This window comes from Sorex araneus, chromosome 8 (genome assembly GCF_027595985.1).
Source record: "Sorex araneus isolate mSorAra2 chromosome 8, mSorAra2.pri, whole genome shotgun sequence".
Lineage (NCBI taxonomy): Eukaryota > Metazoa > Chordata > Mammalia > Eulipotyphla > Soricidae > Sorex > Sorex araneus.
The window spans coordinates 56722678-56748296 of record NC_073309.1 but is presented as its reverse complement, the minus strand read 5'-3'; the positions used below and the strand labels follow the sequence as shown (position 1 = coordinate 56748296).

The 25619-nt window shown below is 47.9% G+C and overlaps 1 protein-coding gene across 6 annotated transcripts in view; it reads right to left on the bottom strand.

Moving 5' to 3' along the window:
• Positions 1–18954: 18954 nt before the first annotated feature.
• Positions 18955–25619, bottom strand: part of LOC105943292 (zinc finger protein 134-like) — a 46777-nt gene continuing 40112 nt past the window's right edge. For 3 of the 6 annotated variants that reach the window (XR_008631234.1, XR_008631236.1, XM_055145387.1), the window contains one exon: positions 20182–20617. Coding sequence is in view for 2 of the 6 variants with exons in the window: in XM_055145387.1 (XP_055001362.1) it covers positions 20582–20617 (36 nt within the window). In the remaining 4 variants the exon portion in view is untranslated. Of the gene's footprint in view, positions 20621–24214; positions 25588–25619 lie in introns of those variants that run through there. The other 3 variants (XM_012934595.2, XR_008631239.1, XR_008631237.1) reach the window with 3 other exon arrangements.

Sequence of the window (25619 nt, the reverse complement as noted above, 5' to 3'; positions counted from 1 at the left end):
ATGAGTCACAGTAGTAGACTTCTTTGAAATGTGTAGGAACCTGTTTTCTCAGCTACCTGCTGAGTAGTTCAGGACATTTGATGCTCAGGAGTGCTCTGGAGCCCCTTCCAATGATCCTATACTGTCTGGGCTGGCAGTTCAGTGCAAGGGCCCCAGAATATGGTACTGTTTAGGTCCTGTCAAGCTGGGGATTACTTTGGTCACTCCAGTGGTACCCAGGAGTCAGGAGGGCTGCACTGTAACATGCTCAATGTACCATGTACTGGGGATCAAACAGGTTAGCCCTATGTAAGGCGCCTGCCTTAACTAACCCCTGTACTATCTGTGGCCCCAAGAGAACTTCCAGGTGGCCCTCTAACCCGGAAATAAAGTTACTTTGGGCTACTGCACTGTATGTCTCAGGGACGGAAGTGGGCTTGGCAGGGAAATAGAGATCAGGCTTTCTCTGGGCCCACCCAGGACTGTCTGCTCAGGGACAGCCTTTGCAGATGGCGCACAGAAGAGGCCGCAGCCCAGATCTTGGAGCCCAGACCTCCTCTCATTGTTGAAAACCTGGAGACGTAGGTATACAGCACTGTTTGGGGACGTAAATGCTGGCCTGTGGGTTTTGGGGTTGGTTTTTTTTTTTTTTTAACTTTTTTTTTTTAGATTAAAGCTCTTAAGTTTATTCATGACCTTTACAACTTCTTTTTCATGAGAAAATTACACGTGCAATTACTTGACTTTATGGACAAGGTCCAGAGAAAAATGGGTCTACACACAGGAGGCCTTTTTATCCAGGCTGTCTCATGACCTGAGGTATATTCCCTCAAATACTGTTTCATGTCTCTATAGGGAGTACAAAACATAGTGTGAAAGACGAGACAGGATATTAGCCACACCAGGGCCTGGGCCAGGTGTGAGTATTCTGTCTTACGTCCATCACTTTATTTATCATCTTCTCTTGAGAACCTTATGAGGACCCTCTGATTCCTGGCCATACAAAGTAGGTTCTTTCTTGAGAAATATGTTATAATGAAAAGCTTTTGAGGAGTTCTATTTCTTAGATAGAAATAATCACCGGAAATGAAAATCAGGCCTATGCATTCTGTTTTATTCATTTACAGGGCACAGACTTTGTTGGTTTGGAGAAAGTGACTGAGGCCTAGCCCAATTTAGGTTAGTTAAAGTAGTAATTGACTTCAATTTCACTTGCTTTCATACAATACACAAAGACACAACTGGAATATCATGGTTCTTTGAAGGAATTAGGTCAATAGTAGACTGTGAATTCCCTTAGCAAAAGGAAGTCAGTCTCCACTCTGTACGCCATTTTGGGCCTTGGAGTACCTTCCTAATCCTGCAGTTATAAAAATCTATTTTTATAATGCAAAGCTTTTTTTTTCATCTGGATTTTATTGATCTAATAAAATTACATTATGAATTGAAATGAATTATACATTATTGTGCTCATGTTTCCCCCATACAAAGTTCGAGAACCCATCCCTTCACCAGTGCCCATCCTCTACCACCAGTAAACCCAGCATCTCTCCCACCCTCCCTAGTCCCATCTCCCCGCCTCACCCCACACTGCCACTATGCAGGGTATTCCCTTTTGTTCTCTCTCTTTCTGATTAGGTGTTGTGGTTTGCAATAAAGGTGTTGAGTGGCCATTATGTTCAGTCTCTAGTCTACATTCGGCACATGTCACCCCTCCCCTGCATGACCTCCGACCACATTTTACTTGGTGTTCCCTTCTCTGAGTTGCCCAGAATGAGAGACCAGCCTCCAAGCCATGGAGTCAACCTCCTGGTACTTATTTCTACTATTCTTGGGTGTTAGTCTCCTAGTCTACTATTCTATATTCCACAGATGAGTGCAATCTTTCTATGTCTCCTCTCTCTTTCTGACTCATTTCACTTAGCATGATACTTTCCATGCTGATCCACTTATATGCAAACTTCATGACCTCATTTTTCCTAACAGCTGCATAGTATTCCATTGCATAGATGTACGAAAGTTTCTTCAACCAGTCATCTGTTCTAGGGCACTCGGGTTTTTTCCAGATTCTGGCTATTGTAAACAGTGCTGCGATGAACATACAAGTGCAGATGTCATTTCAACTATACTTTTTTGCTTCTCTGGGATATATTCCCAGCAGTGGTATTGCTGGGTCAAATGGGAGTTCAACTTCTAGTTTTTTGAGAATCGTCCATGTTGTTTTCCAAAAGGGCTGAACTAGTCGGCATTACCACCAGCAGTGTAGAAGGGTCCCTTTCTCCCCACATCCTCTCCAACAGTGGTTGCTTTTGTTCTTTTGGATGTGTGCTAGTCTCTGTGGTGTGAGGTGGTATCTCATGGTTGTTTTGATCTGCATCTCCCTGATGATTAGTGATGTAGAGCACTTTTTCATGTGCCTTTTGGCCATTCGTGTCTCTTCCTTGGGAAAGGTTCTGTTCATTTCTTCGCCCCCCTCTCGGACCCTACCCCCTGTGGAAGAGCGCTCGGATCCCCCCCACCCAGGCCACGGCCTGGGTCCCGGGAGCCTCTGAGTCTCCCTGTGGCGGGCCTGACCCCTCCCATCTCTATCAGGTTGTAAGGGGCGTGTCCACACGTAAGGGGTGTGGCCTCAAAAGGGGGCGTGGCCTCCATCTGGAGCGGCGGCCGCTCAGGCGGCCAAAGATATTTTTCCCACTCAATGCATTGTGCTCTGGCCTTAATCGATAGAATCTATCCCTCTGAAGAATACCCAGGTCATCTTAGTCACTATATGTTAAGAGTCAACTGACCTAGCCTATCCTCATTTCACAAAAACTGTTAATGAACTCATCGAGCCGCACATAGAGTCCTTTTTAAAAAGATAGCCCCACGCTTTCTCTTGAGACCCCTCTCAAGCTAAGGAGAGCGCCTAATAGTAAAACCCATATCAACATGAAGAAACAGCGAAAATCTCCACCACCAGCAGAGATGGAAGGGAGGATCTCTGCAACCCCAGCAATGACTCCCCAGAAATATAGTCTCCTCTCTGATAAAGAATTCAGAGAGGAAATCGTGAAGATGGTTGAAGAACTCAAAACAACTATGGAGCAATCATCCAATAAATTAAGGGAGGATATGGATGCAGCATTGGAATGATCCACCAAGATAATCCAGGAAGAAATTTTTTTTAACTTTTTGACTCACACCCAGTGATGTGTTGCTCAGGTGCCCTCGGACCATATGGGATGCTGGATATCGAGTCCTGGTCGGCCGGGTGCGAGGCCAGCGCCTTACCCGCCGTGCTATCACTCCGGTCCCTGGCCTGAGTTTCATGACTGCTACGGGATTGGCACAATAAGCGATGGCTCTTCTGACAGGAGAGTTTTGTGTGGGGTCAGGGCCACAGCTCGCCCCTAGCCAGGCTGTACAGGGCAGCCCTGGCCTGATGCTCCCTAAAGACCTTGGCCCGTCTGACTGTTGTGTTCCTGTGCCGGTGGCCTCCGGGTGCAGACAGGGAGTGGTTCCTTCCAGAGAGCAGCGGGGTCAGCCACACCGCCCAGTCTGCACCCAGTTGGGCATGCTGGGTGATCCTGGGCGTACAAGAAAACCTGTTGCAGGTGAGCGTCAGACCACCCTTCTGGCCTCAGTCCCGGGTGGCGCGCCCAGCGTTACCCAAAGTGCAGGGTGGCTGCAGCGCCATCCAGTGAGCTTCCAGTGAGGGGGGGGTGACGGGGGGGTGCCGCCCATTGGCGCCCATCCAGGGTATGCGCGAGAAAAGGTTGGGAGGTGGGATGTGGCTGTACCTGGAGCCTTCGGGGACTACGGAGTTCGTCTATCTCTGCAAAGAACCAAGAAGGCCAGATTGATTCTAGTACAGCAAGACGAGGCTTGTGCCTTGTTTCTTGGGACCCGTGGAGGTGGTGAGTTTTTTTTTTGTTTGTTTGGGTTTTTTTTTTTTTTGCTTTTTTGGGGGGTCACACCCGGCAATGCACAGAGGTTACTCCTGCTCTGCACTCAGGAATCACCCCTGGCAGTGCTCAGGGGACCATATGGGATGCTGGGAATCGAACCCGGGTCGGCCGCATGCAAGGCAAATGCCCTACCCGCTGTGTTATTGCTCCAGCCCCGAGGTGGTGAGTTTTGACAAGAGGGATGCGGTATTGTTGCTGGCAGGAGGACTGGTAATTAGGGGTCGGAGCTTTGTGGAGGTTCATGGTATCTGGAGCAAAGAATTGGGAAAGTACACATTGTGAAAAGTAAAGTACAGCAGAAGTACACGCTGTAAAGTACAACAAGCTGAGCACTGTGGCTTGGGTTCCCAGGAGCTATTTCAGAGCTTTTGATAATAGTCCTATGAGGGTCCATCCAGGGTGGTTGTGGTGGGTGATCAAGTTGGTGCCTGGTGGTACTAGGCAGCCTCTGGTTGGCCCATGCAGGTTTTGAGGCTCTTTGTGGCTCCTGACTGGTGCCTATTGGTTAATGAAGCTCTTGCTGGGTCTCTGTTGGCACACACGAGTTAGGAGGCTCTTGGTGACTCTTGGAAACGCCCCAGCTGCTGGCGCTGAAAATCCTGGACTGACACTGGGGGTTTTTCCATTGTGCTTGTTGCCTATGTGATTGTTAGTTTCAGACCTCATCAAGGGTGATGAAGACCATGAGACCAAGGATGAAGACATTGAGACCATGAAAGATTGAGTTCTTTTCCTGACTCAAAGGCATCGGATGTTGAGACATTGAACTATAATGGCAGTCGGGGCCCAGGAAGGTGCAAGCTTTGGAGTACTGCCTAGTGGCGTCCCAGGGCTTCCAGGGCCACAGAAGCACTTTCTGGCTCCAAACCTTGTTTCGCTGAGCACGGATGCCATGGTACTCTCCACCTGCCATTTTTGCAGTCTCTGGTGTGGGACCATGAAGACCCCAAAGGTCAGAAAAATCCAGGACAGTGTTCTCTAGTGGGGGCAGTTCCCATTTATTCCCCCACTGGAGGTGTGGAAGACTCAGGCATCAGTATGTGGAGATTGCAGATGAGCCTGTCTCAGTAAATGCAGGTCTAATTATTTTTACCCTGGTGAGAATATTCAGGCAATGTGAAGCTAGGATCAATGCAGGGCAATTTATGTTATCCAGGTCAAAATAGGCGCCATTCAGCTGACAAATGGGGTAGGTGTGGGGGGATCTGGATTCTGGGTTTCGGATAGGCAAACACTGGTTTTGTCTGCTTTGTACTGGAGTGAAATAACGATGGACGCTGTGGCCATGTATTTCTTTAGGGGGAGAAGTGGGATGTTTTGCTTTTGTCTTTCGAACCTGGGTTTTGGGGCTCACTCTTGGCTACTCACTGATCATTCCTGGTGTTGCTATTGGAACCCTGTGCAGGGTTTGAATACTCTGGGTTTGACCAGGGATTGAAATCAGGATCAGGCCTGTACAGGGGAAGTGCCTTACTTCCTGTACCCTATCATTTGTATAAATATTCAAGTCCTTTTTCTTTTTGTTTTTTGGGCCACACCGGGTGTTACTCAAGGCTTACTCGTATCTCTGCACTCAGGTGGCGGTGCTCAGGGGAATGCCAGGGATCCAACCAGGGTCAGCTGCATGCAAGGCAACCGCCCTACCACACTGGATTCTCTCCGGCCCCTCAAGCCCTTTTTCTTTTTTTTGTTTAATCTGGTTGGTTTAAATGGCATTGGTAATTAGTTCTCCATGTATTTGGACTATAAAATTCTTGTCATGTGTAATTTGCATTTGATTAAAATTTTCTCCCTTGGCTCTGGAGTGATAGTACAGGGGGTAGGACGTGTGCCTTTTATGAGGCCTACCTGATACCCCGTGTCCCTCTGGAGTGATCCCTGGGCTCAGAATCAGGAGTAACCCTGAGCAGCTCCTAGTGTGATCCAACGCCCATTCCCCCAATATCAGTTTCTCCCATTCTGTGGTTGCTTTGCTTTGTTGGCTTAGTTTAGGTCCACAACCAGTGGTGCTGCAACCCATTTGGTTCTGAGGATTACACCTCAAGTTCTTGCATGCTCTTCTTTTTTTCCCACTATTTTTAAAGAAATTTTATTGTTGTTAACTTTTTTCAAGTGTTTATCATTTTATTTATTTATTTATTTATTTTGGTTTTTGGGTCACACCTGACGATGCACAGGGGTTACTCCTGGCTCTGCACTCAGGAATTACTCCTGGCGGTGCTCAGGGGACCATATGGGATGCTGGGATTCGAACCCGGGTTGGCCGCGTACAAGGCAAACGCCCTACCCGCTGTGCTATCACTCCAGCCCCTCTTTTTATTTATTTTTAATATTTTTTTATTTTTGTGAATCATCTTGAGATATAGTTGCAGACTTATAAATTTTTGTTATTACATTTCAATCAAACAGTGTTCGAGTACTCATCCCTCCACCAATGCCCATTCTCCACCACCAATGTTCCCAGTGTCCCTCTTGCCACTCCCACCCCTTCCTTCCCCCTGCTTCTGTGACAGGCACATTCCCTCTTACTCTCTCTCCTTTTGGGTGTTATGTTTTGCAATATAGCACTAAGCAGCCATAATGTTTAGTCAATAGTCTACTTTCAGGGGGTGGAATGATAGCACAGTGGGTAGGGCATTTGCCTTGCATGCAGCCAACCTGGGTTCGACTGCCAGCATCCCATATGGTCCCCCGAGCAAGGCCAGGAGTAACTCCTGAGTACATAAGCCAGGAGTAATCCCTGTGCGTTGCTGGGTGTGACCCAAAAATAAAATTAAAAAAAGTCTACTTTCAGCACGCATCTACTATCACCAGCGATCCCTCCAACCATCATTTACTCTGCTCCCTCCCACTTGCCTTTTCTCCCAGCACATAAGATTGGCTTCCAAGTGGTGGGGCAATCCTCCTGATCCTTATCTCTATTATCCTTGGGTGTTATTCGCCTATTATGTTACTTTATATTCCACAAGTGGGTGCAGTCATTCTTCATCTGTCCTGCTCTTTCTTTTTTTTTCTTTTTGGGTCACACCCAGCGATGCTCAGGGGTTACTCCTGGCTTTGCACTCAGGAATTACTCCTGGCGGTGCTTGGGGGACCATATGGGATGCCGGGGATCGAACCCGGGTCGGCCGCGTGCAAGGCGAACGCCCTACCCACTGTGCTATTGCTCCGGCCCCTGTCCTGCTCTTTCTGACTCATTTTGCTTAGCATGATACTCTCCATGTTGATACACATATGCAAATGTAATGGTTTCATCTTTTTAACAGCTGCATAGTATTCCATTGTGTAGATATGCCAAAGTTTCTTTAACCAGTCATCTGTTCTCGGGCACTCGGGTTTTTTCCAGATTCTGGTTACTGCAAATAATGCTGCAATAAACATAATAGTGCAGATGTCATTTCTACTGTTTATATTGTTCTTTGATGTTCAAAAATTGTTTTCACCCAGCTTTACTTATCTGCTATTGACATGAAACATTAAGTGATAGGTGCTCAGGTCAAAGGGGGCTGTAATTGGCAGAGAAACTCTCAGGCAGGAGTCCAGTACCCTGAGGGACCCCACCCCACACCCCATACCATACAGCAGAGTTCACAGGACCCAATGCTCCTCAAAGCCCCCCACAAGAGAGTCACAGAACCTAGTGCCTGGTCTTGAGTCACTGTGCCAAAGTGGCCTTGTACCATTTCCTGTGGTCTTCATTCTGATGGTTCTCATAGTGGTTCTCATGGCTCTGACAGCTGGAGTGCGGGACTCCCTTCATCCACAGAGGGGCTTTAGGGCCAGTCAGCCTTGCCATGCTAACAAGAGACCTGGCAGTGCTCACCCATTGGCTGCTCCTGATGCAGTGTGGCCCTCCCAGATCCCCAGCAGAGTGGCCAGACCAGATCTTACAAAGTAGCTGTGGTTTTCTTCTGATCCACTTTTCAATGGATTTAATTTATTCAATACAAGTACCAGTCGGTGTACAATTTAGACGTATGTAGAAGTCCAGAAAATTCTAATGTGCTAATGGACAATCTACCAGCCCTGATTCACCTCAGGTTCTTTCAGGACTGTTCTTCAACTTTCCCTCTAGGCAGCCACTGATTTGCCTTTTTGTGTTTGTGTTTCTAAGTTTTGTATGATTTTATGAATCCAGGCATTTCTGGAGATTTGGCCAGGTCATGCTCCATGGGGGCCTGCGAACACCTTTTCTGATAGTCCAGTCTAACGGAATCTAATCTATGCTTCCCAGCTGTGCTCAGGAGGCCAAGGACTCACTCCAGATGCTGCTGGATTGTGAATGGCCCTTTGGGGCATGAGCTCCCTCCCCTGGGGCTTCCAGCCCTGCCTCTCCCACTTCGGTAGGCAGTCTTTTTCAGCAGCCTTTGCCATCGTGGTTTTCAGGGCTTGTTTCCATGAAGCATCAGGAAAGGGCAGGAGTTTGTCATTCTCTGTGTCAGGGTGAGTGTATTTTTGTGCATTTGTATGCAGTGTGTGTATTGTGTGTATTTTGTGTATCAGAGTGCATGGAGCGGGCCTTTACCCATCCATTCTGGTGGGACTGGTGGGGAGAACCAGGAAGGAACCTTACTTGATTTACTCTGTTGCTGCTCCTTCCCCATTGACGGGAGTCAGCAGACGTATCAATCAACAGAAAAAGGCTCAGCCACAGTGCAATTCTACCAGTCTCCAACGCCATCACCAAGTCACTGAAAGTCCCTTGTGGTTCAAGTGCTATTTTTTGTATGTGGGTTGTCTTGGGAACAATCTATTTTTGTTGCTTTGGGGACCATGCAGTGCACTGGTTTCTCCCCAGAAAGCCCCTGCCAGTTCTCCAAGCCAGTACACTGTTCTTAAGGGTTACTTGGATGATGCTCACTAGGTGCTTTTCTAGCTGTGACTTGCCCAGGTTTGATCCCCTGCACACCAATGTCCCAAGGACTGCCAGGAGTGATCCCTGATCATCACTTAGGATGCCTAGGCCCCTCCCACCTCCGCTTCCGCCAATACTGCTTGGATAATTTAGAGATGACTAAGAGCTTGCTGGGCTTTTCCTGCCTACACAAGGCGAGTACTCAGGGCTATTCCTGGTGTAGGACACCATTCGGTAGCAGGAACTGAACCAGGCTACCTGTCAGACATAAACTTCAGCTCCTATAAGGCCAGTTTTTCATGGATGCCGAAGTCCAACTTCCCCTAGTGTCAGCAGTACAGCAATCAAAACACAGAGTCTTAAACTTGTGCAAAGGCTCATGCAGGGCAGAGTTGCTGTCTTGCCTGTGTTAGCTCCTGGTTCTGTCCCTAGCACACAGCTCCTGAGCACAGCCACTAGAAACAATGAAAAAGAAATAAGATAGAGGTTGGAGAGATAGTATAGTGAGTAGGGAATTTGCCTTGCATGCTGTAGCCCTTGATTCGGTCCCTGGCACTCCATATGGTCCCCTGAGAACCATCAGATGTGACCCAAAAACCAAAAAAAGGAAATAGGATGGGAGATAGAGAGCTCCTGAGCTGAGCACAGTGTCTAGGCCAATAGCCAGCGCTCACTTCAGCACCACATGTCTGCCCTGAACACTGCCAGGTGCGGCCCAAACCAAAAACAGATGAACCAGCACCTGTGAGACTGGAAGAGGCAGAATAAAGACACAGTTCTCCTGGGGCTATTAGATAAGTGATTTAAGTCAGAGAAACTTATGCAATAAACTGCTCAGAGCTCAGCAAAAGGCCTGTGCTCAATTCCTGGCATAGAATGCCCCGCTACCCTGAGTAGAAAGTCTAACATATATGATAATATACGCAGATAAGCCTAAAGTAATCATTTTGCCACATATTCTGTTCTGTGTTGGTTACATTTCAAGAAAGTCAAAGGAAAAGTTACTTTATAGGCTCTAATTTGACCGTGTTTATATTAAACTTCAGCATCAGCTAAATTTAATTGGGTTTATCTTCTGTCCACAGGTCTCCAATTCCATCTGTACCCCATTTCCTGAAAAGCTTAGAATGAGAATCAGCTTTGTTTACTTCTTCCTACTGAATGGAAAACCCAAATAAAAGCTTTTTTCTCAATCAGTGTAGACCTGAACATTATCTCTCCCTGAGCACGCTCTGATAGACGTCTGAGGGACAGGAGACCATGCAGCCAACTCACCTGCTAGTTTGGGGGCATCCAAGCCCACCTTGATTGGATGTTGCAGGAGTCTCAATTCTTTCACTTACCTTCTCTGTTTCCCAGCCCCTTAAAAAAATCACCCTGAGATACACAGAAGTTGTTCATACAACATTCATAATGTTTATACCCACCCCTTCACCAGTGCACATTTTTGCTACTAATGTCTCGTTCCCCCCAACTCCCGCCTCCCCCCCTCCCTGCTCCTTTTTTTTTTCTCTCTTCATTTGTGTGTGAATTTGCCTCTGGGAGAGTGTGTACTCTCAGTAACCGCCGCAGCCACAAGAAAACATCAGTTCCTGAAATGACTCACCCAGTGACCCTGAGAAATCGTTGTAATGAACTCCCAAAGCACCACTATAAAGAATCACTTCTTCAAACTCTGTCTGCATCTCTGCCACTTCAAGGCAGTAATAATCTCCTTTTCTAGCTCTTGTGGTCTTTTATTGAAACTGAAAATATTGCTGGAAGGTAAATCTGTGCTAAACATTTTTTTAAATTTTTTTTTATTTTGCTTTTTGGGTCACACCCAGCGATGCTCAGGGGTTACTCCTGGCTCTGCACTCAGAAATTACTCCTGGCGGTGCTTGGGGGACCATATGGGATGCCGGGGATCGAACCCGGGTCGGCCGCGTGCAAGGCAAACACCCTACCCGCTGTGCTATTGCTTCGGCCCCTGTCCTAAACATTTGATTAAAATCACATGTCAATTAATTTTTCAGTATTTTTATAGTAACAGTCATCTCTCAATGTCATTTACCTATTCATTCTGCATGAGGAAAGTGATGTAAGGATAATAATAGATATCCCTTGTAAAGAACAAAGAGCAAGATTTAAAGAATAGAGAACTTGGGGCCTAGAGCGATGGCATGGTGGGTAAATGCACTTGCCTTGCACACAGCTGACCCATGTTCAATTGCCAGCATCCCATATGATCCTCAGCCTGAGAGGAGTGATTCCTGATTGCAGAGCCAGGAGTGAGTGACCCCTTAGCACTGCTGGGTGTGCCATCCTGTCCCCTGCCAAAAAAAAAAAAAAAAATAGAGACTTGCCTATCCAAAGCCATGCAGGCACACATCACACAAATCATATAATATTCAAATTATTCAAACTCCATGACAAAGGTTGCTATGCAAACAGTGTAAAAGCATCACTACCAAAAAAAAAAAGCTGGGGCTGGAGCGATAGCACAGTGTTTGCCCTGCACGCGGCTAAGCTGGGTTCGATTCCCAGCATCCATATGATCCCCCGAGCACTATCAGGAGTAATTCCTGAGTGCAGAGCCAGGAGGAACCCCTGTGCATCACTGGGTGTGACCCAAAAAGCAATAAATAAATAAATAAAGGCATCACTACCAAACTCTCTAAATCAGGAAAGGTGAATGAATAGTCAAAAGACAAAAACTGGGGCCGGAGCGATAGCACAGCGGGTAGGGCGTTTGCCTTGCACGCGGCCGGCCCGGGTTCGATCCCCGGCATCCCATATGGTCCCCCAAGCACCGCCAGGAGTAATTCCTGAGTGCAAAGCCAGGAGTAACCCCTGAGCAGCGCTGGGTGTGACCCAAAAAGAAAAAAAAAAAAAGACAAAAACTGCCAACCAAGAATCTGTTCTGTGCCTGGAGATTTGGTACAGTAGGTAGGCATGTGTTTCAATCACTGGCACTTATGGAGCCCTGAGCCCCATCCGGAGTAATCCTTGCATACCACTAGGTGTGGCCCCTTACTCCCTCAAACCAAAACTGGATTCTCTTTACTAATGGTAAAAGACTTCCAAGCTGTCTTCTGAGTTTAGGGACATTTTACTACCCCCTTGTGTGTGGCTGATTTGGGTCATACCACCAAGTTCTGCTTTGGGGCTGGTGAGGGGGCAACAAGGGAGCAAGGCAGAAAATGTTCCTTTGTCAGACACTGAGAATAAAAATCTTTCCCACACTACCAGGAGTGATCCTTAAGCACAGAGTCGAGTAAATGACTCTGAGCACATCTGGGTGTGGCCCAAAGACTTAAAAAAAAAAAAACTTTCGGGCTGGAGGGATAGCACAGCGGGTAGGGCGTTTGCCTTGCACGCGGCCGACCCGGGTTCAAATCCCAGCATCCCATATGGTCCCCTGAGCACTGCCAGGGGTGATTCCTGAGTGCAGAGCCAGGAGTAACCCCTGTGCATCGCCAGGTGTGACCCAAAAAAGCAAAAAAAAAAAAAAAAAACTTTCTCAATTAAAAAAAAAAGTCAGGGGCTGGAGCAATAGCACGTGGTCAACCCGGGTTTGATTCCCAGCATCCCATATGGTCCCCTGAGCAGCACCGCCAGGAGTTACTCCTGAGTGCAGAGCCAGGAGTAAGCCCTGTGCATCACCGGGTGTGACCCAAAAAGAAAAAAAAAAGAAAAAAAAGAAGAAAAAAGTCATCACTAACCTGCCTTACAAGAAACAGTGAAAGTAACTTTATTCAGTCAAAAGAACACAAAAAGGGGCGTAGAGAGTTAAGAGCACAAAGCCAGGAGTAAGCCGTGAGCACCAGCAGGTGTAATTAAAAAAAAAGGCACAAAAAATGACTAGGTTCTAGACGTAACACCCATCTTAGTTAAACAGAAATGAAACATTCTATTCTGTTTCAAGGAGCACTTCCTGCAGGGCTCCAAGTGCCCTGTGCAATACCAGTATCAATTGGGGTTACAGGGTTGGTGTGTGTGTTCAAGGCAAGTACTCTCTCCAGTCCTCTAGCTACCATTTTCTTCCCATGGATTTGTATGGTGATAACAGTTTCCCCTTTATTTATGGTTTCCCTGTTCATATTTCCATTCCTGGTTACACTGTGTTTGTATAAAACATCTAAGGAGAGATAATACAGGGATGTAGGAGCTTATCTTGCTTGAGGCTATTTCTAGTTCTCCAAATACCACCTGGGGTCATGCCTAAGTACAAGAACCAGGGATAGCCTTTGAGCACTGCTGGGTGTGGCCCCCAAATAGAAACATTCAAAGAAAAGAAAATGAAAGGAAACTAAAATGAGGGGCCAGAGATATTGTACAGCAAGCAGGGCATTGGGCCAGATTCAGTCTCCAGAGCCACATATGGTTCCCGAGCCCTACTAGGAGTGATCCCTGAGCATAGAACCAAGAGTAAGTTTTTTTTTGTTGTTTGTTTGCTTTTTGGGTCACACCTGGCGATGCACAGGGGTTACTCCTGGCTCTGCACTCAGGAATTAACCCCTGGCAGTGCTCAGGGGACCATATGGGATGCCGGGAATCGAACCCGGGTCGGCCGCGTGCAAGGCAAATGCCCTACCCGCTGTGCTATCGCTCCAGCCCCCCAAGAGTAAGTTTTGAGTACTGCCAGGTGTGGAACATCACCACCCCGACCCCTGACTTTAAAAAAAATCAAAGAAAAAGCGGTAGAAAGGTATCAATAATTATTCTAAATATAATAAAGCTGAATTTCATCAATCAAAAGTCACACTGGGGCTGGAGAGATAGTACAGGGTAAGGTACTTGCCTTGTTCACAGCTGACCTGGTTTAATCACTGGCATTGCATATGGTCTGTCAAGTACCTCCAGGAGTAATCCCTGGGCACTGCAAATTCCATGCAATCCACTTACTGCACTTCTGCATATTTACTGAAGAATGTGTACACAGTACAGAACTGAAGTGTATTGCACCCAAGTTTACTGCAGTGTTAGTCACAGTCTTCAGGAACTGGGAAAATAAGTGCCCCATAGTGGATGTAGATACAGATGTGGTATGTATATACACAGTGAAATCCTACTCAGCTAGGGAATACTGCTCAGCCATTTGCAACAGTAAGAATCCTAGCAGTCATTATGCTACTTAAGCAAGTTAGATGTAGAGTATGATTTTATTTTTGCATAGTGAAGAAACAAAATCATTGAATAATGACAACAAAACCCTTAAGGACGAACAGTGGTTACCTGAGACGAGAGGCAGTTGTGCAAACAAGCGAGATGTGCATGAACAGACACAAGATGTTCGATGACGAATAGAATGTGGGGTCTACATGCTGATGGGTAACACCCTACCTCTATGCTGGGCAAATGTTCCCTATCCCTCAACAGACAGTGTAGCAATGCCTGCAATAAATACAGACAGTAACCAAAGCACCCCCATGAGAACATACAGAAACTTTAGTTTATCGTCACAAATAATAAAGGAATAATTCAATAAATGATGTAGGCCAAGGGGGTGGGTGGAGTCAGAAAGTAATCAAGGCAGAAAGGGAGCTGGGATGGGCTGAGAAACTCTGTTTAGAGCAAGACACAGAGTGCTGGGGCAAGAAACACGAGAGGCCCCTACAAATGTCTGTCAACCAGGGAGGTGAGTGGAGGCAGTCAGGATCACAAAGAGATCAACCAAGGTACAAGCAAAGGTATCATATCCATGATAACTGCTCACTAGGTGCCAGCTTGGCTTTTACCGTTCACCAGGAAATCACAGACAGCAGCCAGTGGCCCATCTGGACCCCACCAGTGAGGCCTTGGCTCGCACCAGGAAAAAGTATTTGCGGTTTGGAGGTGGCAGAAGGGATATTACAGTAGGCAGAGTGCCTGAACATGGCCAATAGATATCCCATCCCTCATACCCCATATGGTCCCCTGAACACCACCAGGAGTGATTCCTGAGTGCAAAGCCAGGAGTAAGCCCTGAAGGACACATGTGGGCAAGTGAACAAGGGACATTTAGAACAAAGCTGGATGTGGCTAAAACATTTTTTAAAGTTTTTTTAAAACATTTTTTAAAGTGCAGATTGGAAAGCCAACAATTAGCAAGTGAAACCAGGGCTGATGCTGAGACAGTGGATATTGGAGCAGTGAAGGGCATCAACCATAAAATGAGCAATACCACACATAGTTTACAGTCTAGAGAAGGAACTTAGAGAAGCAACTAACAAAGCCAAGTAGTTTTTCAGGGACCTGAAGCTGACACAGGACTGTATGACTGGGCCTGTGCCAATGGCACAGCAAGGAGGATGCTTGCCTTGGATGCGGGTTCCATCCCTGGCATCCCATATTGGACTCTGGAGCTGCCAGGTACCAAGGAATGATCCCAGAGTGCAGTGTCAGTTGTGTTCACGCCTAAGCATTTATGCCAGTTCAGCACAAAAACAAAAACAAGTTTCTGTCCCAGAGGTATATTTTGCTTAATTTCTTCTGTATATAGTTCTTAAGATGAAAAGCTGCTGTTCAAACCAAAGTCACATTGGGCCGTGCTGAAGGTTCACTCAGGGATCATTGTTGGTGCATTCAAGGGACCATATGTGGTGGCAGAGATCAAATCCAGGTCAGCTGCATACTAGGCAAGTGGCTGGCCCACTATTCTAATGCTCCAGCCCCTTCCAGGTTTGGGATTTTTGTTGTTTGTTTCTTTGGGGCCAGCTTCTGGTGGTGCTCAGGGCTTACTCCTGACTCTGCATTCAGAAATCACTCCCAATGATGCTATGGGGTTCCAGGGATGGAATCCAGGTGGGCCACCTGCAAGGCCAGTGCCTACCTCCAGTGCTATTGCTCCAGCCCCTCTCCAGAAGGTGTTTTTTTTTTTCTGGCAACTTGTCTATTTCCTGAAGTTCTCTGAGAAACAGAGCAGCCATCAGAGACAGAAACCTGGGATTAGAGGTCTGAGCACATCTTTGGGCAGCAGCTCTGTCAGCTGTGCCATCCCGCAAACATCTGGGTGTGTGAGGATCTGCGACCTGTTTTAGGTCACAATATTGGAGGGCAAGGAGCAGCTGTAAGAGTGTTCAGCTGGAAGGGTGCCAGGGGAGGAGGTTGTCCTACACACAGTCGACCTGGGTTTGATCCCAGCATCTATCTGGTCTCCCATAGGTGAAGAGTGATCCCTGAGTGCAGAGCCAGGAGTAACCCTGAGAACCACCAGGTGGGTCCGTAAAACCAAACCAAAGCAAAACCAAACCAAGCAACAATAATTTGAAAGGTGCAGAGATAGTTCAGAGAATAGCCAGCCATTGCGCAAGGTCCCTCATCACAGAGCCAGGAAAAACACTTGAGCACTGCTTGGTATGGACCAAAAACAAAAGAAATGATATATGGTCAGAGACGTGTTTGTGTGAAGAGTCATTCTAGTGCCTTCGATCCTAACCCCTCTGCGACTTAGTTGGCTTTCCAAACGCATTTTTTCTGGGTCGCTCTCCCCCGCCTTCATCGTGCACTCGTGCGAAGAACTACATTTCCCAGGAGGCTGTGCGGCGCGGTTGCTAGCCTGAGGAGCGCTCAGCGGCCTAGTACAAAGACCAAAAAAAAAAAAAAAAAGGAGCTAGAGCGATAGCACAGCGGGTAGGGCGTTTGCCGACGCGGGTTCGATTCCCAGCATCCCATATGGTCCCCTTAGTACTGCCAGGAGTAACTACTGTGCATTGCCGGGTGTGACACCCCGACTCCCCCCCCCCAAAAAAAAGACAGGGACCAATGAAGGCCTAGTGACGGGACGTGTCCGCGCACAATGACCAATGAGACAAGTGAGAGGCGTTTCCGCTAACGCTGACCAATGACTGCCCAGCGGCGGGGCCTGTACGTGCGGTACACTGAGGAATGGCACACTGGTTAAACGGGAGCGAAGCAGCGCGAGTTCAGCCCCAGGCTCCTGCTTGAAGTCCTTGCGTATAGGCATGCTCATCCCAAGGCTGCCAGTCTGCCACCAGATACTAAAGTACACAATTCTTCTGGATGCCTGTCTTCTTTCAGACCCTTTCCTATTTAGGGGTTTCACCTGAGCCATGGTGGAGGGAGGGATTCTTCCCTTTCAGGTAAGGATTCTGAATTGGCAAGCGGAGAAGGCAAGGGTGCTAGCCAACAGGGTATGCAGAGCCTGAAGCTGCAGTACTTGGGGTTTGACGGTCGAGATATCATGACCAGAAACCCTACAAGCCATCTCGGAACCCACCCATATATTACCCACCCTGAACCACATCTGTGACTTTTTTTCGGGGGGGGGGTCACACCTGGTGATGCGCAGGGGTTACTCCTGGCTCTGCAGGAATTACTCCTGGCGGTGCTCAGGGTACCATATGGGATGCTGGGAATCAAACCCAGGTTGGCTGCATGCAAGGCAAATGCCCTACCCGCTGTGCTATTGCTCCAGCCCCACATCTGTGACTTTTTTTTTTTTTTGCTTTTTGGGTCACACCTGGCGATGCACAGGGGTTACTCCTGGCTCTGCACTCAGGAATTACTCCTGGCGGTGTCAGGGGACCATTTGGGATGCTGGGAATCGAACCCGGGTCGGCCGCGTGCAAGGCAAACGCCCTACGCGCTGTGCTATCACTCCAGCCCCACATCTGTGACTTTTGGGCTCTGCTTCACACTGGCTTCCACCCCATTGTATCTCAAATCTCCCCAGAACCTTCCTCCAATCAGCTGGCAGGTGTGTGGGATGGTTCCTGCTTTCACATGGCTGGGGACTTCTGAGTGGATTGCCAGACCACACACTATTCTCTTCAGAGCTCTGATGTGGCTTTGGATCGTAGGGCTGCTAGCCACAGCTCCGGGAGCCCCTCCAGGACTTGCAGAGCTCAGTGTTAGAGGCAGTTAGAGAGTCTCCATCTGCCTTGTGAAGGCACTTCACCTCTGAGTCCTCAGTTCATACCTTCGCAAAGCTGAGAAAGACTAATACCAGGTGTTAGATGAGTGCAGCTAAGTCTCATGACAATGCACTCACTGTGACTTATACATACCACACGTACACACCGGCCCTCTCCAGCAATGCACACAGGCTCTGGGGACCAGAGCAAGGTTATCTTTAGTTTAGGGCTACACCAATGGTGCTCTGGGATCACACCCTATTGATGCTTGGAGGTCCACATGTGGTGCCAGTGATCAAACTGGATCAGGTGTGTGCAAAGCCAGCATTCTCGCTGCCCACTGTGCTTTTGCTCCAGCCATGCAGGCCTGAGAATCGCAGAATCTGCTGCTGGCAGTTTGCCCTCTTGCCCAATATATCCTACTCGGAGACGACATTAAGCCGATCCTACACCCAAAATGTCTCACTCCATTCCATTTTCAATTTAACTTCCAAACCTCATTGAAAGTCATTGAAATTTCCTAAACACAACATAGGTGGGCTGTTTCTAATTGTGGGTAGTAAGGCTAGAAATTAAGCTATCTGCTGCCAAAACAGATAACGTCATTACATTATTTTCCCAAATACGGGGGGATGTGGAGTTTTTTTTTTCCCTGCAGACAAGACACATAATCCAGGCTGCTCCCAAATGCATTGTAGCTTGTTAAAAGGTGATGCCTAGACTTTAAATAACCGAAACCCACCCAAAATTAGGCCCATAAAGTCATGAATTTTCACCCTGGAAGCTTTTGTCTGCTGTGCAAATAGCAAAACAGTGGAGAACGGCTCTCTCCAACCTGTTCCCTTGAGGCACACCCCTGCCCTTATCTCTTTGATTGGGAATGGCCTGTGTTCAAGCCAATCCAACCATTAAAAATAAAAATGTCCAGGGGCTGGAGCGATAGCATAGCGGGTAGGGCGTTTGCCTTGCACGTGGCCACCCCGGGCTCAATTCCCAGCATCCCATATGGTCCCCTGAGCACCGCTAGGGGTAATTCCTGAGTGCAGAGCCAGGAGTAACCCCTGTGCATTGCTGGGTGTGACCCAAAAAGCAAAAAAAAAAAAATAATAAATAAATAAATAAATAAATAAATAAATAAATAAAAACGTCCAATGGGCCATGTTATTATACACTATTACATCCAGTTTGATCCCCGGCACCACACCATCCCTTAAGCATTGCAGGGTGCAGGCCTGGGGGCCCCTGAGAAGCAGCACGTGCTCAGGTCCTGGCATCAACTAGCCTGGTCAGCCAAGGACAATCGGACACAGCATTACCCTAGTGAGAGAACCAGTGACTGAAACACCATCTTTATTATCCACAAACCAGAGGTAACACAAGGCAAAGAATTCTTCAAGTTGGGTTTCTCGGAGGCTGGAAATCTCTGCCAGAACAATGTGCATGAGTAAAACAAACCTTTTTAGAGAGAGATCAAGGAATTCACTTTGAACTTCCTTTCAGCATATCAGGGCAAATGAAACAAAACTTTTTTGAGTTTCAAGCACAGGCTTTCACAAGGCAAATCCAGCAAGGAACCTTGAGCAGGTTTCAAAGTGGACCATGCAATCTGAAAACTTCCTTTACCCTGCCATTCAGAAGGCATCTCCCAGGGTTAGTGTTTAGACCTGAGTTAGCACAGGACTGATGTCCCTGTGAGACAGCGATGGCAACATGCCCCTACAGCTGACCTGTGGTGTGAACCTTCTGGTGCCTAATGAGGTGTGAGTTGAGGCTGTAGCATTTCCCACACTCGCTGCATTCATAAGCCCTTTCTCCAGTGTGAACCTTCTGGTGCCGAACAAGGTGAGAGGTTCTGATGAAATCCTTCCCACATTTGCTGCACACAAAAGGCCTTTCACCAGTGTGAACTCTCTGATGTGAAATAAAGTCAGAACTCCTACCAAAGAATTTCCCACACTCCATACACTCAAAAGGCCTTGCTTCAGTGTGAATTCTCTGGTGCTTAAAGAGGGTATATTTGTGACCAAAGCATTTTCCACAGTCACTGCAAACGTAAGGATTTTCTCCAGTGTGGATACTCTCGTGCTGAACAAGTGTGGACTTGTGTCTGAAGACTTTTCCACAATGATTGCACATATAAGGCCTTGCTCCACTGTGGACTCTCTGGTGTACAGTAAGGTTGGAGTGATGGCTGAAGAACTTACCACATTCGCCACACTTATAAGGCATTTCTCCAGTATGAATTCTTTTGTGCTGAGTCAGGTTGTCTTTGCGACTAAACATTTTTCCACATTCGCTGCACTCATACGGTCGTTCTCCAGTGTGGATTCGCTGGTGCTGGACCAGAGTGGCTTTGCGGCTGAAGGCCTTCCCACACTCACTGCACTCGTAAGGCCGTTCTCTGGTGTGGGTCCTCTCGTGCTGGACCAGGGTGTCTTTGCGGCTGAAGGCCTTCCCACACTCAGTACACCTGTAATGCATTTCACTGGCGTGACAGGCCTCACCACTTTTACTGTTCTGGGCCTTCCTCTGGCTGTGGTGAGCCTTTTGCTGTATATGCATACTGTGGAAGCCTCCCCGTGGAAAGTCTCTCTGACAGGTGAGGCTCTTCACAAACTCTATAACAATTCAGAAGAGAGATGTTCTCTTTCTTCTTCAGCATTTCTCTGCTATGCACGACTTCCAGTATGGATCAAAGTCTTTACTGTAGCAGGTTTGGCTCCCAGACACCCCACATGTCCCCATGTTCCAGATCCCAGAACTCTGTGAGTGTCCTGCTATTCATCCAGGGGGAAATTACCTCTTAAGATGGAGCCACACACGTCACAAGAATGAGTCATCTGGGCAGATGATCATGTGCAAACACGGGGTACTAAACTGCCCCAGAGAGTGTTCTTTATCTTCCACCCATGCCAACATCTGGAATTAGAACAGTGGTCTTGAAATATGCGTGAACTTGGTCAGGGAGGGCAGCATGACAATGTCTGGTGATGAAGCTGCTGGCAGGACAAAATATTTGAAAGCACGTTAAAGAGATTTTGAGCAAAATGAACTAGAAGTGTCACAGAATGGAGAAACTGAGCAAGAACAAAACACAACGATGGATTATAGTTCAAGGTGCAGGTGGGGTCTTTGACTTTAAAAAAGGCTTTGGTGGGGTCAGAGCAATAGTACAGTGGATAGGGCCTTGCAAACAGCTGACCAGGATTTAATCCCCAGAATTCCATGTGTTCTCCCAAGCATCATCAGGAGTGATTTCTGACTGCAGAGCCAGGAGTAATCCCCGAGCATCACTAAGTATGGCCCTCAAATCAAAAAAGCAAAAAAGAAAACAGTCTTTGCTATCAGTGATAGGTGAGCTGTACATGTGAGTTGTCTGGGACAATAGGAATCTTAAGTAAAAAGAGGCACTTGTATTCAAGAGCTATGAGGGAATTGAGACTGTCTCTTAGCACAGCAGCTTAGCCCAGTGCTCTGAGGGGAGCCATGGATTGCACTACTGAGCTGGGAGGACAGCCTGGGACAAAGATCAGAATGAAAATAAGTGTACAATATATCTGGAATGGGGATGAAAGGAGAAATAGGTCACAGCTTAATTTCTGGACACAGGACAGGTTTCTGGTGTGATTTGAGTCACATTGTTCTGACACTCGCCTTCACTGGGACCTATCCAAGCCCTGCCTGCTGGGGTTGAATAACCCTTTAGGAACCTTCAATTCTTTGCTATATAGATCAGTCTCCACACAGGTGCTAAGAGGTATAAGCAACAGAGGAAAGACAGGGAAAATGAGTGACAAATCACTGCCCAGAGAAGCCCATTCATGACATTTAAACAAGGTCCCAAGTGATAGTACAATGGGCAGGGTTGCTTTACACATGGCTGACCTGGGTTTGACCCCTGACACTACACATGGCACTCAGAGTACTGCCAGGAGTTGATCCCTGAATACGGTACCAGGAGTAAGTCCTTAGTATAGCTGGATGTGACCCCAAATAAAAACAAAAGGGCTGGAGAGACAGCACAGGAGTAAGGCACTTGCATTGCACATGATCAGCCTGTTAGATTCCCCAGCACCACCAGGAGGTATCCATAAGCACAGAGCTAGGAATAAATCCTGAATATAGCCAAGTATAACCCCCCATGTCCTGAAAATATTAAAACTAAATACTAGGACGAGAGAAATGGTTCAATGGGCTGGAGCACATAATCTGCATGTGGGACTCCTGGATTCGATCTCCGTCCCACATGGGAGCATTGCTGAGTAGCATGGGGTAGGGTGCTTTTCTTGCATGTGGCTGACTCACATACAATTCCTAGCATCACATATGGTTCCCACAACCTGCTAGGAGTCATCTCTGAACACAGAGACAGAACAAAGCCGTGAGCACAGTGGGGTGTGACCTTAAAACACCCCCCCCCCCCACACACACACACCAGCACCTAAATATAAAAAGGCACATCAGAAATGGGTTGCAGAGGGGCTGGAGCGATAGCACAGCGGGTAGGGCGTTTGCCTTGCACGCGTCTGACCCGGGTTCAAATCCCAGCATCCCATATGGTCCCCTGAGCACTGCCAGGGATAATTCCTGAGTGAAGAGCCAGGAGTAACCCCTGTGCATCGCCGGGTGTGACCCAAAAACCAAAAACCAAAAAAAAAAAAAAAAAGAAATGGGTTGCAGAAATGGGAGAATAGTAGAGATGAGTACCAGGAGGATTGCTCCATGGCTTGGAAGCCGGCCTCACATGCTGGGGGAAAAGGCAGCTCAGATAGAGACAGGGCCACCAAGTAAAGGGTGCTTGGAGGGCCCACTCGGGATGGGAGATGTGTGCTGAAAGTAGACTATAGACTGAAGATAATGGCCACTCAATACCTCTATTGCAAACTACAACACCCAAAAGGAGAGAGAGCGAAAGGGAATGCCTTGCCACGGAGGCAGTGGGGGGCGGGGTGGGGTGGGGTGGTGGTGGTGGGAGGGATACTGGGATCATTGGTGGTGGAGAATAGGCACTGGTGGAGGGATGGGTACTCAATAATTGTATGACTGAAATGTAAGCACAAAAGCTTGTAACTCTATAACTGTACCTCACGGTGATTCATTTAAAAACAAAAAATAAAATTTAAAAAATGGGTTGCAGAAATAGTGTTGCAGGAAACACTCTGGAATCTGATACCTCAGTGTGGTTTATGTCATTCCCTTTTTTCACTTTATTGGTACTTCTCTTCACTGTCCTTCCTGTCTCCCCCCGCCAAAACAATTTCCCTTCGCAAAATTAAAAACTAATGTCTTGCTGGAACAATCCAGCAAGCCCCACAAGTAGTGATCAGTTCAAAGCACTGGTAGGCTCAAGGAAGCGAGAGTGGGGCATGATGGGAAATTGATGAGAGTCTGGAGGTCAGGATGTCCAAGCTGACCCTGAGACTCCACCTTCAAAGCTTTCCTGGCAAGGGCCAGAGAAATAGTGCAGCGGACAGAGTGGTTTCATCCTGCCACCAAACAGGGTACTCAAGCCCCACCAGGAGTGACCGCAAATACACACACGCACAGTGTGGGCACACAGGAGGTAGCACCTATGAAAACACACCAAGGGATGGGGCTGTGCTGTAGGGCGTTTGCCTTGCACGTGGCCCACCCAGGTTTGATTCCCAGTATCCCACACTGTCCCCAAGCAGTGCCAGGAGTGATTCCTGAGTGCATGAGCCAGGAGTAACCCCTGTGCATTGCCGGGTGTGACCCCCCCCCCCAAAAAAAAAAACCAAACTAAGGAAACAGAGGCTACCCAGACCTTGCTTTCACCCTAGGCCTCTCATAGTAACTCCCTGAACTCAATCTCAGCCTGCTCGCTTCCTGGAGGGCTGACCTAGGGTCTCCTGCAGTCCAGGTCTCTGAAACGGTCCCTTTCCCGAACCAGCCCGGCAGGTCCCGGCGATAGCTGGGACGCCTCAGACCAAGAACCACCAGACTCCGCCCGTTTTCTTCTGCGGGGACCCCTGAGACCACCTTCTGTCTCCGTCCTCCCGCACCTGGCTCTACCAGCAACTTCAGCAACAGCAGGAACTGTAGCCGGTCCCGCTTCATGAAACGCTCCAGGGCGGAAGATAGTGCAGTGAGCAAGGTTCGGTCCTTGACACCACATAAGGTCCTCCGAGTACTGTCCCCAAACCAAACACACCTCCCAGGGGCCGGAACCACACGGCGCGCCCGACGCCCCCCCCCCCCCCCACCCGCGAACTCCGGCATTTAAAGACACTGCAGTCGCTCCTGTCACCAGCTGGAGTTCTCTCCCAGACCCCGCGGGCTGTGAGGTCAGATTTCTGGCTAAAAGACTTTTTTTATTCAATGCATTTGTATGGCTTCTCTCCACCGTGAACTTGCCAAAGTCAAACAAGGTACGTTTTGCAAGGAAAGTGTTTCCACATTCTCCACACTTGGAGTGGAGAGGTGGGAACACGTGACCCACGACGGCGCGTCAGGGCAGCCTGGAGGCGGCGGCAGCATCCCCACCAACCTGCGTGGCGACAGTGCCCAGGTTTGCTCAAGGCAAAACGGTGACTCTCGCGTGCCGTCCGCCTGCTGCCGTCACCCCGACTTACCCTGATCCGCGGGACCTCTTTTAAGGGTCCTTCCTAGAACGGCAGCAAAAGTGCCCGCACCGGAAGTTCCCGAAGGGTCCCGCCCCTGCCTCCGGGAACGCCCTTTATAGAGCGGCCATCGCAGCCCAGAGGCCTCTGGGTAATGTAGTCACCTTCCATCCCCGAAGCTCTCCCCCACCTCTGGGAAATGGAGCAAGGAGAGAAAGTAGGGCTTCACTGATTATCTACACATGAACCCTGCAATGGTTGAAGCAGCTCTGGGTTCTAAAATATTCCCCACATTCATTATACTCATAAGGTCCATTCTCCTGTATGAACTGTCTCATAGGGGAAGAGGTTTTTATTGCAGCTAAACGATTTCCCGCACTGTTGCAACCAACGGCAATCAATGGCCTTTTCCCTAGGTGAACTCGCTAGTGTTGAATGAGGACAGATTTTGGATTAAAAGATTTCCCACAACCATAGAGTTAGATAGTATAGTGGGTATGGTGCTTGCCTTGCACGAGCCAACCTGGTTGGGATTATATGGGATCCCCAGCATCCCATATAATTCCTCCCCCTCCACCCTCTCCCTACCCAGTTCAGCCAGGAGTAATTCCAGAGTGGGTGTGACCCCCAAACAAACAACAGACTTCCCATACTCACTGTACTCAAAAGGGCCTTTCTCCAACTTGAATCCTTCGGTATTGGTATAAGGACAGACTTTTTTTTGCTTTTTAGGTCACATCCAGCAATGCTCAGGGATTACTCTTGGCAGTGCTTGGGGGAACCATACAGGATGCCAGGGATCGAACCCAGGCTGGTAATAAGGTCTTGCTCCACTGTGAACTGTCCAATGTTGAATGAAGCTAGTTTTACAGCTTTCTGAGCACTCACAGGCCTTGCTCTCTTGTGAGCAACCTTGTGCCAGAGTTGACCAGTGTTCTTGCTAAAAGATCCCCCACATTCACAGCATCTGTGAGGATCACATTAGTGTGAACTCTGCGGTGTTAAATCAAAACAGATTTCTGAATAATGGACTTCCTACACTCGGTGCAGTCAGAGGACTTTTTCCATTGCAACTACGTGCTGAATGAGATCAGATTTCTGGATAAAAGACTTTCTTTATTCAATGCATTTATATGGCTTCTCTCAACTGTGAACTTGCCAAAGTCAAACAAAGTACGTTTTGCAAGGAAAGTGTTTCCCATATTCTCTACACTTATGAGGCTTTTCTCTGACATGAATTTCCTGGTGAGAAATAATCTGGTTTGTCATTAAGAGCTATCCCATTATCAGGCCTACTCCAGTGCAGACAAACTGCTGGTGGTGAGGTGTGTCTCACCTGCAACCCACTTCTCACATTTTTTGACCATTATATTATTTTTTGCTTTTTGGGTCACACCCAGTGATGCACAGGGTTCCT